Here is a 13,070-nt window from a genome sequence, read left to right as displayed (position 1 = left end):
CCCCCCCAAAGATATATCTTGTTGAAGAGTTGCTACTGTTACATCTTTATACTCTTTGTACTATTCTATTTTCCCTTGGTGTAGGTCTATTGTAAATTTTACATTGAAAAAGAAAAGGGACATTTGAGGGATATTGGTCCTGTTTATACATGGAAAAACTGATCATATTTAACTCTTAAATGCCACCATTTGTGCCGACATTCTCCCAGCAGAGTGTTGTACGGAAAAATTCTGCTACCACCATGTTCTGCTATTGGTATTTCTGAGCTTATATAATATTTATATAATTGAATATAACTGTATTTTCCTCAATCAGTCTATATTGCATTGTTACAGGAAGTAAATACCCTGATATCCCTCCAGAGTGGTGGGGCTATAAGTTTGGGTTTGTCTCTGGTGGATTTCTAGGTGCAGCATCAAAGAAGAAAAAGTCCTCTACATCTGAAAGTGCTAAAAGCGGGATGGCGAGAACTCCTTTTTTTGAACAAGATCAAGAAGACCTCTACAATTTAGTCCAAGTATGTGCCTTTTAAACTTGCTATATGCTGTATATTATTTCATCAAACAATAATAACTAGCAACCTATGAGCTGCAATTATATGAAAGATGGTTGCTGGGGTTGTTCTACCAATATCTTGACATTCGGAGCTATATTGGGATTTGAATTTCATGTTCAAACTTGAAGGGTGTAATATTAATTGTTCCGTTGATTGCTATGCCAGGATAAAGCCACCACAGGAAAGCAAGGATTAGGCAACAAGGACAGGCCCAAGAAAGTAGCTGGGTGCTATTTTCAGGGTAAAAAGACGTCATTTGGTAATAGTGATGACGAAGATTCTGCTGACCTAGATTCTCAGGAAAACCAAACTGATGATGAGGTGGAAAAGATTGTTGAACCCAAAATGAAGCTGAAGAAGTTGTGTAAGCAGATTTTAAACCAGGTGAGGCCTATTTCTTAGGTAGCATGTTTTTTCGGTGATAGTAAATCATATTATTGATTACTCACTTTAAGTACAGGTGCCTGGAGAGTCATTGAAACTGAAACAGCTCAAAGATCTTATTGAAAAACATTCACCTTCAATTTTGTCCGACTTTTCTTCGAAAAGAGAGGCTGTTGCTTACTTGAAGCAAAAGGTATGGTTTTTAATTACATATCAATTAGATAATTCATATTGAAATTTGAATAGCATGGAGCCACCTTTCTTCCTGTTCTAATTTGAATGTTGGGAGATTTTTTTTATTCAGATTTCCTATTTGAAGTAATGTTAAAAGGTTTCATATTTTTATCTTGCATAATAAATTGTGGATGGTTATTATAAAATTATTTGAATCTTGTCGTATTATACTTAACACTTATTCGTATATGTCATATAGGATCACTCTTAACAAAGGGTTTATATTATGTTATTATGTGCATTTCGGTATCACAATAGGTTTGCCAGAATCACGGCGAGCCATTGCAATTTTGAAATGCTACAAGTTATAGTTTTTGTAAAATTATAGTGACTCAATGCTTTTGAAAAATCCACTGTTATATCATACATACAAATATTTGGCACCCCATCTTTCACATTGTCACATGTTTTGGTCCTTTTCTTCAGCTGACAGGTAGTCGGAAGTTTTGTATTGAAGGGAAAAGAGTGCGATTAGCATCTAAGAGAAGTTGAAATTTTGATACATTTTTTGTGTCTTTTCTCATTCATTACATTCTGGTGGAGAAAAAAAGGGGTTTTTTTAGGGTCGGGGAGGGGGAGTGTTTGGGGTTTGAGATGCGCACTTCGAAGTGCAGATTGTATTGGTTGGAGTTAGTATAAGGTATATTTCATTGCTTAGCTTTCTCGATGAATGTTGTAATAATATGTTAATGATTACAAATTTACATTATTAGTATTTTATTTTTTATGTAATTTAGTTTATATTTTTTTTATTGTAAGTTAAGAATTATCCCTTGTGCTCATAGGAATAATGGTTGTGCAATTGTGCTTGATATACTTCATTTTAAAGCGTCTGTCAGCCGGAGGATACCTTCATTTTACCATTTTAAAATTTCTTATGCAACTCTGAAGCCTTACTACAATGTTTTATCCTTCCTTTTTGAGTATATTTATAATGTTAACTGAAAAGTTATTTTGAGGAGATTTTCAAAAATTAGATTAGAAACGTATTTTTAAAAATCCTAATTTTTTTAAATGCTTAAATAAAATCATTAAAAATTAAATGATTTTATAAACTGAATCATAATATCTCAGTGATAGGTTTGACAATAAACCAAATCAACTCAAATACAGTAGATTCGTTAATTAATTCAGTGTTCTTTGAAAGTTAGAAATAATATTGTTGTGTTGTCTCGCGTAGGTAAATATAAGAAATATTGAAAATATTAGGAAAATATAAGAAATATTGAAAATATTACAAGAAAGAAGTTTTGGATTCAAATCTTAAAAACTAGCATAAATATTAGTTTATGTTTATAAAATAAAAGTTGTTTTAAATGTCATTCAAACTTTGCTCGTAACGTTTGTCAGTTTTGTTATTGAGATCTCACGTTGAAAATTCTACTGATACTTGAGGTGCGGGTTAAAAACGTAATTTTTATTGAATGGAGTTCAAATTCAACATATTTACAGCTCTAGTCGGTGGGATATAATGCCTAAAGGAGAGCGCGTGGTCGCAACTTTCAAGCAGGATCGGAGAGAATCCCTTGAAATCCTATTATGCAAGAAAAATGTTGGTGGAGTATTGGAATTAATTTCTTACATACAGAGCTTGACTAAGTCTTAGCAACTTACATTTATCATTCTTATAAAAAAGTTTATCAAGAGTATTAGTGTAAAAAACATAAACTTGTTATTTCATAACTAATAATTATCATAAAAAATTAATAATTTTTTTACCTAGGTGTTCATTAATAAATTGTTTGGTCTTAACTCTCAGATTCTTAAAAAATATATCCAATAATTTGAAGTTAAGCTAAAAGACAAATAATGTATATATCTTTTTAAAACCCTTCTTTATTTCAAAAATAAATAAATAAACAATCTAAAATCGGGAACAGACCCATGTATTGAAGTGTGTCGACAATGAATTGCATTTGATTTAATTTTTTTTAGTACTTTCTACAATAAAAAGCATTATATATTAAAGAAAAAGAACAAAAACATATCTATGTTATAGACTGCGTGTCCATTATATTTTGATATTTTATTTAAATATGGGAGGTGTTGTTTTAATAGTATTTAAACATATTAACATTATAAAAATAAATTTAAATATGTTTTTTATTAGTTATTTTGGTCTTTAGATGCGTCTTCAATTAATTAATTTAATTCTCAAATACATTTTTTTTAGTCAATTTGGCTATAAAATTATTACTCCTTTGTCTCCAAAATAACTATTGCAATTGTTCATTTTACATAAATTAAAAAATATGATAAATGAAAGAAAGAGAATTATGATTTTAGTTAATTATGCTTATCGACTATTGGTATATTTTAGTCTTCATAAATTCAAATTGAAGAATAATAACTTGAAAATGATGCAAATTGTATTAATTAGATGATACAATAGAAAAAAGATAATTAAAATTGTATTGAAAACTAAAAGTGAAAATCTTTTTAGAACAATTTTTTTGTAAATGTGACAATTATTTTGAAATAAAAAGATATTTGAGAATGTGTGGACAAAGGGAATAACAAAATAACAAAGGACATTTGAGAATGTGTTTATAATTTTAATAAATTTAGGTAGTATAATGCAAAACAAAAATGACTATTTACTTTCTTTTTTTTATAGTAAAAGAGATATTATTATTATTATGAAATCAAACGAGGCAAATTAACACCTCTTACATCTTCATCCAAAAGAAATCAATGACTATCCAATCAAACAGTTAGAGTAGTTCCCTGGACTTGCTAATAGATCAATACACCTATTAGTTTTTTGAAAAACGTGATAAATAAAAGTATTTCAATCTGGATCATGGAGTAAAAAGATGACTTCTTAGAGAGAAGTGGTATGACAAAAGGATTAGTAATAAATCCAACGTTAACTATAGTCCATTTTGAAAATTTCTCTTTAGAGATTCAACTTTCGAGACATTGTGATTCCATGATGAAGAGTCCAAAGCTCTATTCAAACTGTTGAGCAAGAACCAATTTTACTTTTAAAACTCTTGAGGAACCTACCTAACTAATCCTCCACAAATGGCAATTCAAATTCCGAAAAAAATCTATGTAAACTTGTTTTGTTTTTGAGGAGGAAGTTTCCAAAAAATGTTGGCATATTTCTTAGATGAAACAAGCATATTGTAGAACGAGAACCATAAAGGGGATGGGGGAGGGGGTTGAATTGTGTTTTATTTCAAAACAATTTTAACAAGGCTAGAATAGAGTGATGAAAACAAAACAAATAAATAGAAAAATAAAACAACACAACCAATTTATCTTGGTTTACCACCAACACGGTAGTTACATCAAGTTGCTTCAACCTGAAAGATTTAATTCACTAATTCACCAACTAAATTACACTTCCATTGAACACATACTAGTCAAACTGATTGTGTTCAAGTCTTATAGACCTTCTAGTTTATTGCATTCAAGTTGTTGAATGATACAACTACTATTTAGCTATGTTATAAAAGAACAAGTTTAATGGTTATGAATAACTCTCACAAGAGGGTGGTTACAAAATTATGCTCTCATAAAATATTTCTGAGCACTTAGACAAGACAAAATATTAAGAGTGCAAAGATAACTGTATTGTGGTATGTTGTTGCTTGTACTTTTCAATAAGTGTTGCACGTCATTTTATAGAAATTTTTAGGATTTTTGGTCGTTGTCCGGATTGCAAGAAATCAATATGTATCATGAAGTTATGTATCGAATCTTTTGAAATTGATTCTCCATTAAACCTTGTCAAAGATATCCTTGAAATTGATTATGTGAATCTTGATATGGAGACAAAAAGATCATGCGATATTATGATTAGAGTATGCCGCACAGACCTTTAGACAAATACGAATTCAGAGTGTTTAGCAGATGATGCACAAAAGCTTTGACTTCTTTGTGCGTTGACTTTCATAAGAATATAAACTACTAACAAAATTAGACAATCAGATACTTGATTTGATTATCAAAGACATACAATCACTTGCTTGACAAGGTTACTAGAGGCAGACAATAAGATGTTTGTTGTGATTATCAAAGTTAGACTAATCAAAACATTGTTTGTATTTGATAAAGTCATCATATGCATGTTTTAAAGCACGTTCATCAAACGTAGAATACAAATAATTGAGTGGAGACTTGGTGTTCGTTTAGCTTGGACCAAAATATCAGAGGATGCTCATGAACTTATATAGAATAGGTTTAAATATGTTTTTGGTCTCTGTAAATATAACAATTTTCAGTTTTAGTCCATATAAAGTTTTTTGTTTGAATTTTATCCTTGTAATATCAGAAAAATTTATTTTTAGTCTTTAACATCAAGTGGACATTACAAAAAACGTTAACTGACAAATGGAAATATGGACCAAACTTTTAAATATGTTTTTGGTCCTTGTAAATATAACAGTTTTCAGTTTTAGTTCGTGGAAAATATTAGTTTAGAATTCATCCCTGCAATATCCAAAAACTTTATTTTTGATCTTTAACGTCAAATGGAAGTTACAAAAACGTGATCCGACAAATATAGGAATACATGGACCAATCGTAGCACTCTAATAAAAATATTAATTTAAATATTAGAATAGTTTGTTTACTTTTATTTATTTGTTATTTAAATATTATTTCAGTTAAATTTATTTAAAATAATTATTTAAATTTGTATACTTATTTTATTAAGAATAAGTATATAAATAATTATTATTTATTATTTAAATATTATTTCAGTTAAATTTGTTTAAAATAAGAATAGCTATTAACTTTGGCGGAACATTTGGTAAAAAATACAAAAAGTCTATATTAATTTTGTTATTCTAACTAATCTATATGTTTAGTAAAAAAAATCTAATCTATATCTAATTATATATAATTAATAATATGTTCCAATTATGAGTAAATCAATATTTTGGTCATAAATTTGTAATGATTGGACAATTTAGTTTTTGAAAATTTTGATATCATAATTCCGTCATTTTTTAAAATTTAACATCACAATTTCAAAGCTTCTAAGTTTGGCTTGATGCAATACGAGATTACTCAAGAAAATACTTCAGTCTTTCATTGCTTTTTTTTGTTAAATATTTTGGTAGAGGAAACAAATTAACTATTGTTCTTTAATTAAAAAGGTTAAAGTGCTATTTTACAAATTTGAAGATTAGATCAACCAACTCTTAAAATTTTAAAGATCTGAATATTTACTATCTTTATCCCGTATATAAGAAAAAATTGTGTCTAAATATAACCCTCATTTTAAATTACTAAATATATTTTCTCCAAACATATACGGACAAAACATGACATTACGGATAAAATTGCACCAAAACAATATTACACTCAAACGGTGAAATTACAGACAAAATTAAATTAACATGAAAACCAGTTAGATAAAATGATAGAAAAACGATTTAAAGGATGATTCTAAACTAAAAAATAACTTTAAATCACTCATATTTAATAGATAAATAAAAAAGATATACAGAGACAGATAAATTTTTGCGGTTAGGAGAAACTAAAAACGATAAATGATTTTGAAATACCTTAATATTTAATGCATGGAAAGATGGAAAATAAAAACATATATACGAAGAGTGTATTTTAAGAATAATCTTACATTGACTCATAAAAAAAAAAAATTCTTACATAATATAGACACAATAAATAACTAATATTTTTCTCAATATATATGTGAAAAGTGTTAAAGGTGACTATAAATAGGGTATTTTTCATTTGCAATTATTGTTGCCACCTAACATATGAGAGCCTCCTACCAATGTATATTTTATTGGTTTACTATCAACTAAATTAAGACTCTTTATGTCTTAACTGTTCACATTTTTGTTAAATCTAATCCTCCTTGCAGAATTCATCATGTCTCATTGTTGCCCCCTCGTGAGAACTACGTTAAACTTAATGTTGATGAGAGTTCGCTTTATAAATTCAGGGCGGGAATTGTAAGAAACACTAATGATAAATGAATGTTAGGGTACTTCGATTATTGTGACATTCATTATTATAAATAAATGTTGAGTTAATGGCTATATTCAGGGGATAGGAATACTGGACATGGTATATGGTGAAACATCTTATTTGTGACTTAGATTCTCCTTATACGGTGAAACATCTTATGTGTGTACTCCTTCCTTATGTTGATCTTCTACACAAATTAAAATACGTCCAATGTAGCATCTCCTTCATTCATACTTTAAGAGAAGATACAATATATGTGCATAGATTTGTTCACATTCAAACTAATCTAAACTAATATTAAATCGATTTTAAAAAAATTGAAAATTGTGCAAAATCAAATATTATTAGATGAATTTGAATTTTCTTTTGTAAAAACCGCTGGAATTAAATTTCAGATTTATTGTTAAAAGCTAAACTAAACCACATTTATAAATTTCAATAATAATTTTTTTTAGTAGTATGAATAGTTTAAATTAATTTTTATATAATATTTATTTATTTAAGTTGATATATTTTTATTACTATTTCATAACCATAACCGATCTATGTTATTCCACGATATTAATTTTTAACATATTATATAAAATATTTTGCTCCAAACTTGTTACATTAATGTAATTTTATAATATATTTATTAAAATAATATATTATAAATTGTAATTCGGATCAATCGAAAATCGATCTAATTTAAATTACATTAATTTGGATCAGATCAAATTGCATTTTTTTGAGTTGTCATTCAAACCTAATCGAATCGCAAATATATTAATATTTTTATCGAATGAATTTTTCTCTCAAAAGCGATTCATTTACACCGCAAATACCCATGTACATATTGGTTTTTCAAGGATTGAGCTTACATAATTATTTCGTAAGTACTTCAAATTTGTTTCCTCCTACTCTTAGCCATCTTGTTCTTTTGAATGCTAGTGAATAAGGATGATAACACAATCCGCACCTGCAAATACTCACTCGAATCTGTCTTGATTTGGGCTGATAAAATCTACTTTGATTGAGTGTGAATGCGGATTTTCTTGAAATCAAAACTCAAGAGTAGAAACAAGTTTGGAGATGTTGATATCCACTCCACACCTGCAACACCAATCATACTATTATCATTTTTAAATTTTATATACACGTATGTATTCAATATTAAAAATTATAATATTTTTCTATAGAAAATATAATTGTAATATTTTTAATTTTATTATTGTATAAAAATATTTAATTTATTGTATTAATTATAATAAATATAACTTTTAAATTTTTTATTTTATATTTGTGAAAGAATACGAGTACAGACTTGAAAACCTAAATTCCGTCGTTGACGAAGATGAATACTTAATATTTATATCCGATAAAAATAAAAATGTATGTAAATTTTTCTGATTAATCGGATGCGGAGACGAAGAGGAGCAAAACCCTCTTGCCCTGTTGCCATAACCACTATTGATCATCTTTCCCAATCATTATAAAAAAAAAAAATAATAAGGTTAATTGAATATATTTTAAAAGATAAATAGAATTTAGTGAAAGTATTTTTAAAAATACCCTACTTTTTTTAATAGACAAATAAAAAATAAATGATGTTGTTAAATGAAAAAAAAAAAATTAATGAGAGTTTGAAATCAATAAGTCAAAGTTTGGTGTCACCTAGATCCCTAGCTAGGACTCATAGCATGTCGGTGGGGTCTCAACTTTCAACCAGAATCGGAGTATTCGCAGATAGAAAATCCTTTGAAGTTCTATGCAAGAATAACAACGTATACGTTAGTGTATGTAGTATGGGATTTAATTTCTTGAATAGAAGAATTAAATGAATAGAAGAAGATATAGTAATTAATCAAGTGATAACTCCAATTAAAATGTAATAATACTAGCTATTGACTTTGGAGAACATATTCCAAGTCCAATAATTAAATTTATTTTATTTTTTTGGGTATAAAGTCCAAGAATTAACTTTCTAGCTAGCTGCACATTTTGACGATTTTAATTTTAGTGATAATAAAATCATGGCCAATTAGTAACTAAGTAGTACGGACTGAAGATCTTGTAAAAGAAGGTACGGTCAAGCTCAATACTCATTTGATGTTCAAATTTTTTTATATAAAATACTATAACGAAAATATAAAAAATACTATAATTTTTTTATTTAGTTTTAAACCAACCGATCCGAAATCTATATAAGATCGTTAGTTGTGTATATAGCACTTTCACATATATATATCTCTAATGCTTCGAAATTTCAAAAAGTCTTCAAGTGGTTTTTATTAGTAATATTTTGTACTAAATTCTTTAACAAAAAACACATTTGAAAGCTTAACAAACTAAACAACCAATGACACATTGATGACCAAATGACTGCCAACAGATTCATTAAGGTATATTTTTTAATTTTTATACATTCGAAAGGTATATTTTATATTTTTTACACATGCATCAATTGAATTACTTTAAGCAGATTTAGTCGAAAATATTTTAAAAAGTGACATTATAATGTAACTTGAATGTATACATGTGTATAAAAAGTTTATAGAAATAATCTCTTCTAAAATTATTGATATTTGAGGCAACTCATCACAAATTTTAAAATCAAAATCATCATGTACTCTATCTAGATCTTTCATTAGTTTTAATAAATGTTTTGAAGATTTTTTTTTAATAAAATAACAAAACTGACTGAATTTTTAAATGAAAATAAATTAATTCATCTTTTAAAATTTAATAAATTAAAATGTTATTTCATTCTTTAATGAGAAATTTTAGAGTAGACTACTTTGTCATTTTTATAAGTTGTTTACGGTAAATCAATTATTTACCACTTAAAATTTATTAAAAACTTTACTGATGAACAAATATATTTTTCGAATATATATTTAAAAATTTTCATAATTTTGATAGTTAAAACGATTATTTGATTGATATCGATTTAAACTTAATTAAATTTTAAGAAATACATTTTTATTTTTTATTTTATGAAACAAATATCAATAAATTACTATTTTAATTATAAAAATAAAAAAGATTTTTTTTAAAATATTAATTTATGATAAATCAATCCTTTCTCTTGAATAGATTGCGAGAACTTTCAACGTTAAAGAAGATTCAATTATTGTTACCCATCTTTAAGTATGAGATCCTCCAACCAAACATATTGTAATCTTAACCTATATACTTATTATTATTATTATTTTCACCGTCTTATATTCGCCTACAATCCTCAAAATGTGAAAGACTATGGACAAAATATGTACTCAAATAATAGGTCAGCACCGAATTGCTGAAAAACAATTATCACTTTCCCCACTCCCACTTGCACCCCCTTTGACTTTATAATTAGTCAACTCAATACTATTGCCACTTTGAACTTAATTTGAACAACTTGTAGTTAGTCCAAAAAAAACACAACTTGTAGCAAATATTATATTTAAAACACCACGCAATGCTCACCATTTATACATTATATATGTCCAAACATGAGTTGACATTTCACAAAAATATCTTACTTATCCTAAGTTCATTTTTTGAGATAACCCTTGTTAATGGATGAGCTTGCATTCTTAATGGATTGGGATTTTGAAGCTTTCAATGAACCCCCAACAACCAATAATCCTTATTATTTTTCTCAACAAGAAAATGAATTATTTGGTAATTTTCCAGAATTCTCACAAACCACCAATGTCTTTATTGATGAACTTGAACAAATTTCCAAACCTTTTTACCCTCTTTCATCACAAACCAATATAGTTACAAATTCTCTAACTATCCCTAAAGAAGAACTCAAAGAAATTAAAGCCTCGGAGAGAATAGCTTCTCAAGATTTGCAAGTTCCCGCAGCATCTAAATGTAAAAGAAGGTATATATATGTTCAATTAAATTCAAAGTATTTTTTTTTGTCCAAAAAAATTCAAAGTTTTCTTTATTAGGTTTTACGAATTATATTTATGATGGTTTCGCGGTTGCAATTTATGTATGAGCACTAGAACTACTACAAATACAATATACATAGTGGTCTTGTTAGAATTAACTAAGAGTTTTAAGCTTATTTGAGAGATGTATTTAGCATTCAATAGTTTGGAGTATTAATAATCACAACTTTAGCTTTGTTTCAAATACTGATCTTATTAAAATTAGATCCACCTCATTGTTCTATACTAGCAAAGTTTGGTGTGGTTCAAATTTCAATACCATTTAATTAATTCGAGGCTTTATGAATGAAAAAACATGATTGCGAAAAAAGATTTTATTAAAGGTGATCGACTAAATTACTCAATGGGCAGATATTAATTATCACCAAAGTCTTTAGATTTTTTGCATCTATAAAAACAAAAATAAGTGGGTTTTGGATGTGTCTAAAGGTTGTGTTTTGTTTGTTTATGGTCTATTGTTGTGTTTTGATTTTCTAAAATATCTGTTGATCTAATTAATTAAAAAAAATATGTGAGACTTTTAAAGAGAATCATTGTAACAGAGAGATGATATATTTTTTTCGAATAATAAAAATAATTTTTTTGATATTTTTATTGTTTACATAAATATGAGACAATTGTTCACTTTAAGAGTTTCTCTTATATCTTTGTTAGCAATTAAATTTAACATAAATTTTTTTAAGAACGTGGTTTTATTATTGTTTGGAGTACTCCTAGTCCAAGTAATATAATATTTTCTTGATAAAAAATATATAAATTTTTCTAGTTGGTGTATGTAATTACTACAAAGTGAATAACATATGCATGTTGATGTAATTTTTTCTTTCAGCAAGAAAAAACAGAACAAGAATATTGTTAAAAAGGTTGTTGCAGAAGATGGTGTACTTTGTGATGCATGGTCATGGAGAAAATATGGACAAAAACCAATAAAGGGTTCACCCTATCCTCGAAGCTACTATAAATGTAGCACTTCCAAAAAATGTTTAGCAAGAAAACAAGTTGAAAAAAGCCATTTGGATCCAAAAGTTTATTTAGTTACATACAATGCAGAACATAATCATCCACAACCAACTAGAAGAAATTCATTAGCAGGAATCACTAGGAAGAACAATGTCTTAGTTACAAATTCTTCAAGAAAATTAATTATTGACCAAAAAACTTGTTCTTTAAATTCCTCCATAGCAACTCATGACTCTCCAAAGACACATTTGGTGAAAGTTGAAGATGAGGTACTTGTTACAAGTGTGCAACAAAGTAAGGGATTGGTGAAATATGAGGAAGATCATGATCTTCTAGAGTGGTTGAATAGTGCTCAATTAAGTGATGATGGTTGGATTCCAAGCAAAGAGTTAGATGAATTTATTGGACTAGAGTATCAATCACATGCATAGATATAGATATATCGTATGATATGGCTGCGCAGTTTCATGGATATATTTATATATATATATATATATATATATAAAAATGGTTTTGATGACAGTTAGGTTCCTTAAACTATGTTTGGATTTCATAGAGAATGATGAAATTTAATAGAATGAGATGTTATTAGATTTTGTTGTTTATATGTGTTTAGAATAACATTAACACAATTACAAAGACTAATATTTTTGAGGATATGAATCATAATTGTTTCTTTTAAATGATAATTGTTTATATGTGTTTCTTTTAAATGATATGTTTATAATTGTTTCTTTTAAACATTTTTCTCACAAATTTAGCAATATGAATATAAATTTATTTAATATAATAATTTAATATTTACTTTATGAAGATAACATTTACACTCATTTAATAGTTTCTTTCCTTAATTTTATATTTTGTAGAAAATTATTAGATTTACCTTAAAATCCTAGAAGAAATAATATACTTAATTCTTAAATGTAAAATATTCATTTTCAACATAAATTTTGTTTGATAAAATTAGCGGTTGAACAAATTGAAAAGTATAAAATAATATAAAAATATATATTTATCTAATATTTAAAAAATTCAATTAAGATAGTTAGATTTA

General features: G+C 27.1%; 2 protein-coding genes across 2 annotated transcripts in view; both read left to right on the top strand.

Moving 5' to 3' along the window:
• Window positions 1-1,996, top strand: part of LOC101513815 (G-patch domain-containing protein 1) — a 4,900-nt gene extending 2,904 nt beyond the window's left edge. The window contains exons 8-11 of the mRNA XM_004503615.4: window positions 337-518; window positions 723-941; window positions 1,018-1,134; window positions 1,602-1,996. Of these exons, the coding sequence (XP_004503672.1) occupies window positions 337-518; window positions 723-941; window positions 1,018-1,134; window positions 1,602-1,667 (584 nt within the window). The 3' untranslated portion in view covers window positions 1,668-1,996. The remainder of the gene's footprint in view (window positions 1-336; window positions 519-722; window positions 942-1,017; window positions 1,135-1,601) is intronic.
• An 8,597-nt stretch (window positions 1,997-10,593) lies between these two features.
• Window positions 10,594-12,607, top strand: LOC105852239 (probable WRKY transcription factor 29). The gene is made up of 2 exons (XM_012716684.3): window positions 10,594-10,983; window positions 11,886-12,607. Exons 1-2 carry the CDS (start codon window positions 10,670-10,672, stop codon window positions 12,445-12,447), a joined length of 876 nt encoding a protein of 291 aa, XP_012572138.1. The 5' UTR covers window positions 10,594-10,669; the 3' UTR covers window positions 12,448-12,607.
• Window positions 12,608-13,070: the final 463 nt, after the last annotated feature.

Source organism: Cicer arietinum, chromosome 6, assembly GCF_000331145.2.
Source record: "Cicer arietinum cultivar CDC Frontier isolate Library 1 chromosome 6, Cicar.CDCFrontier_v2.0, whole genome shotgun sequence".
Taxonomy (NCBI): domain Eukaryota; kingdom Viridiplantae; phylum Streptophyta; class Magnoliopsida; order Fabales; family Fabaceae; genus Cicer; species Cicer arietinum.
This window is presented reverse-complemented; position numbering and strand designations above follow the sequence as displayed.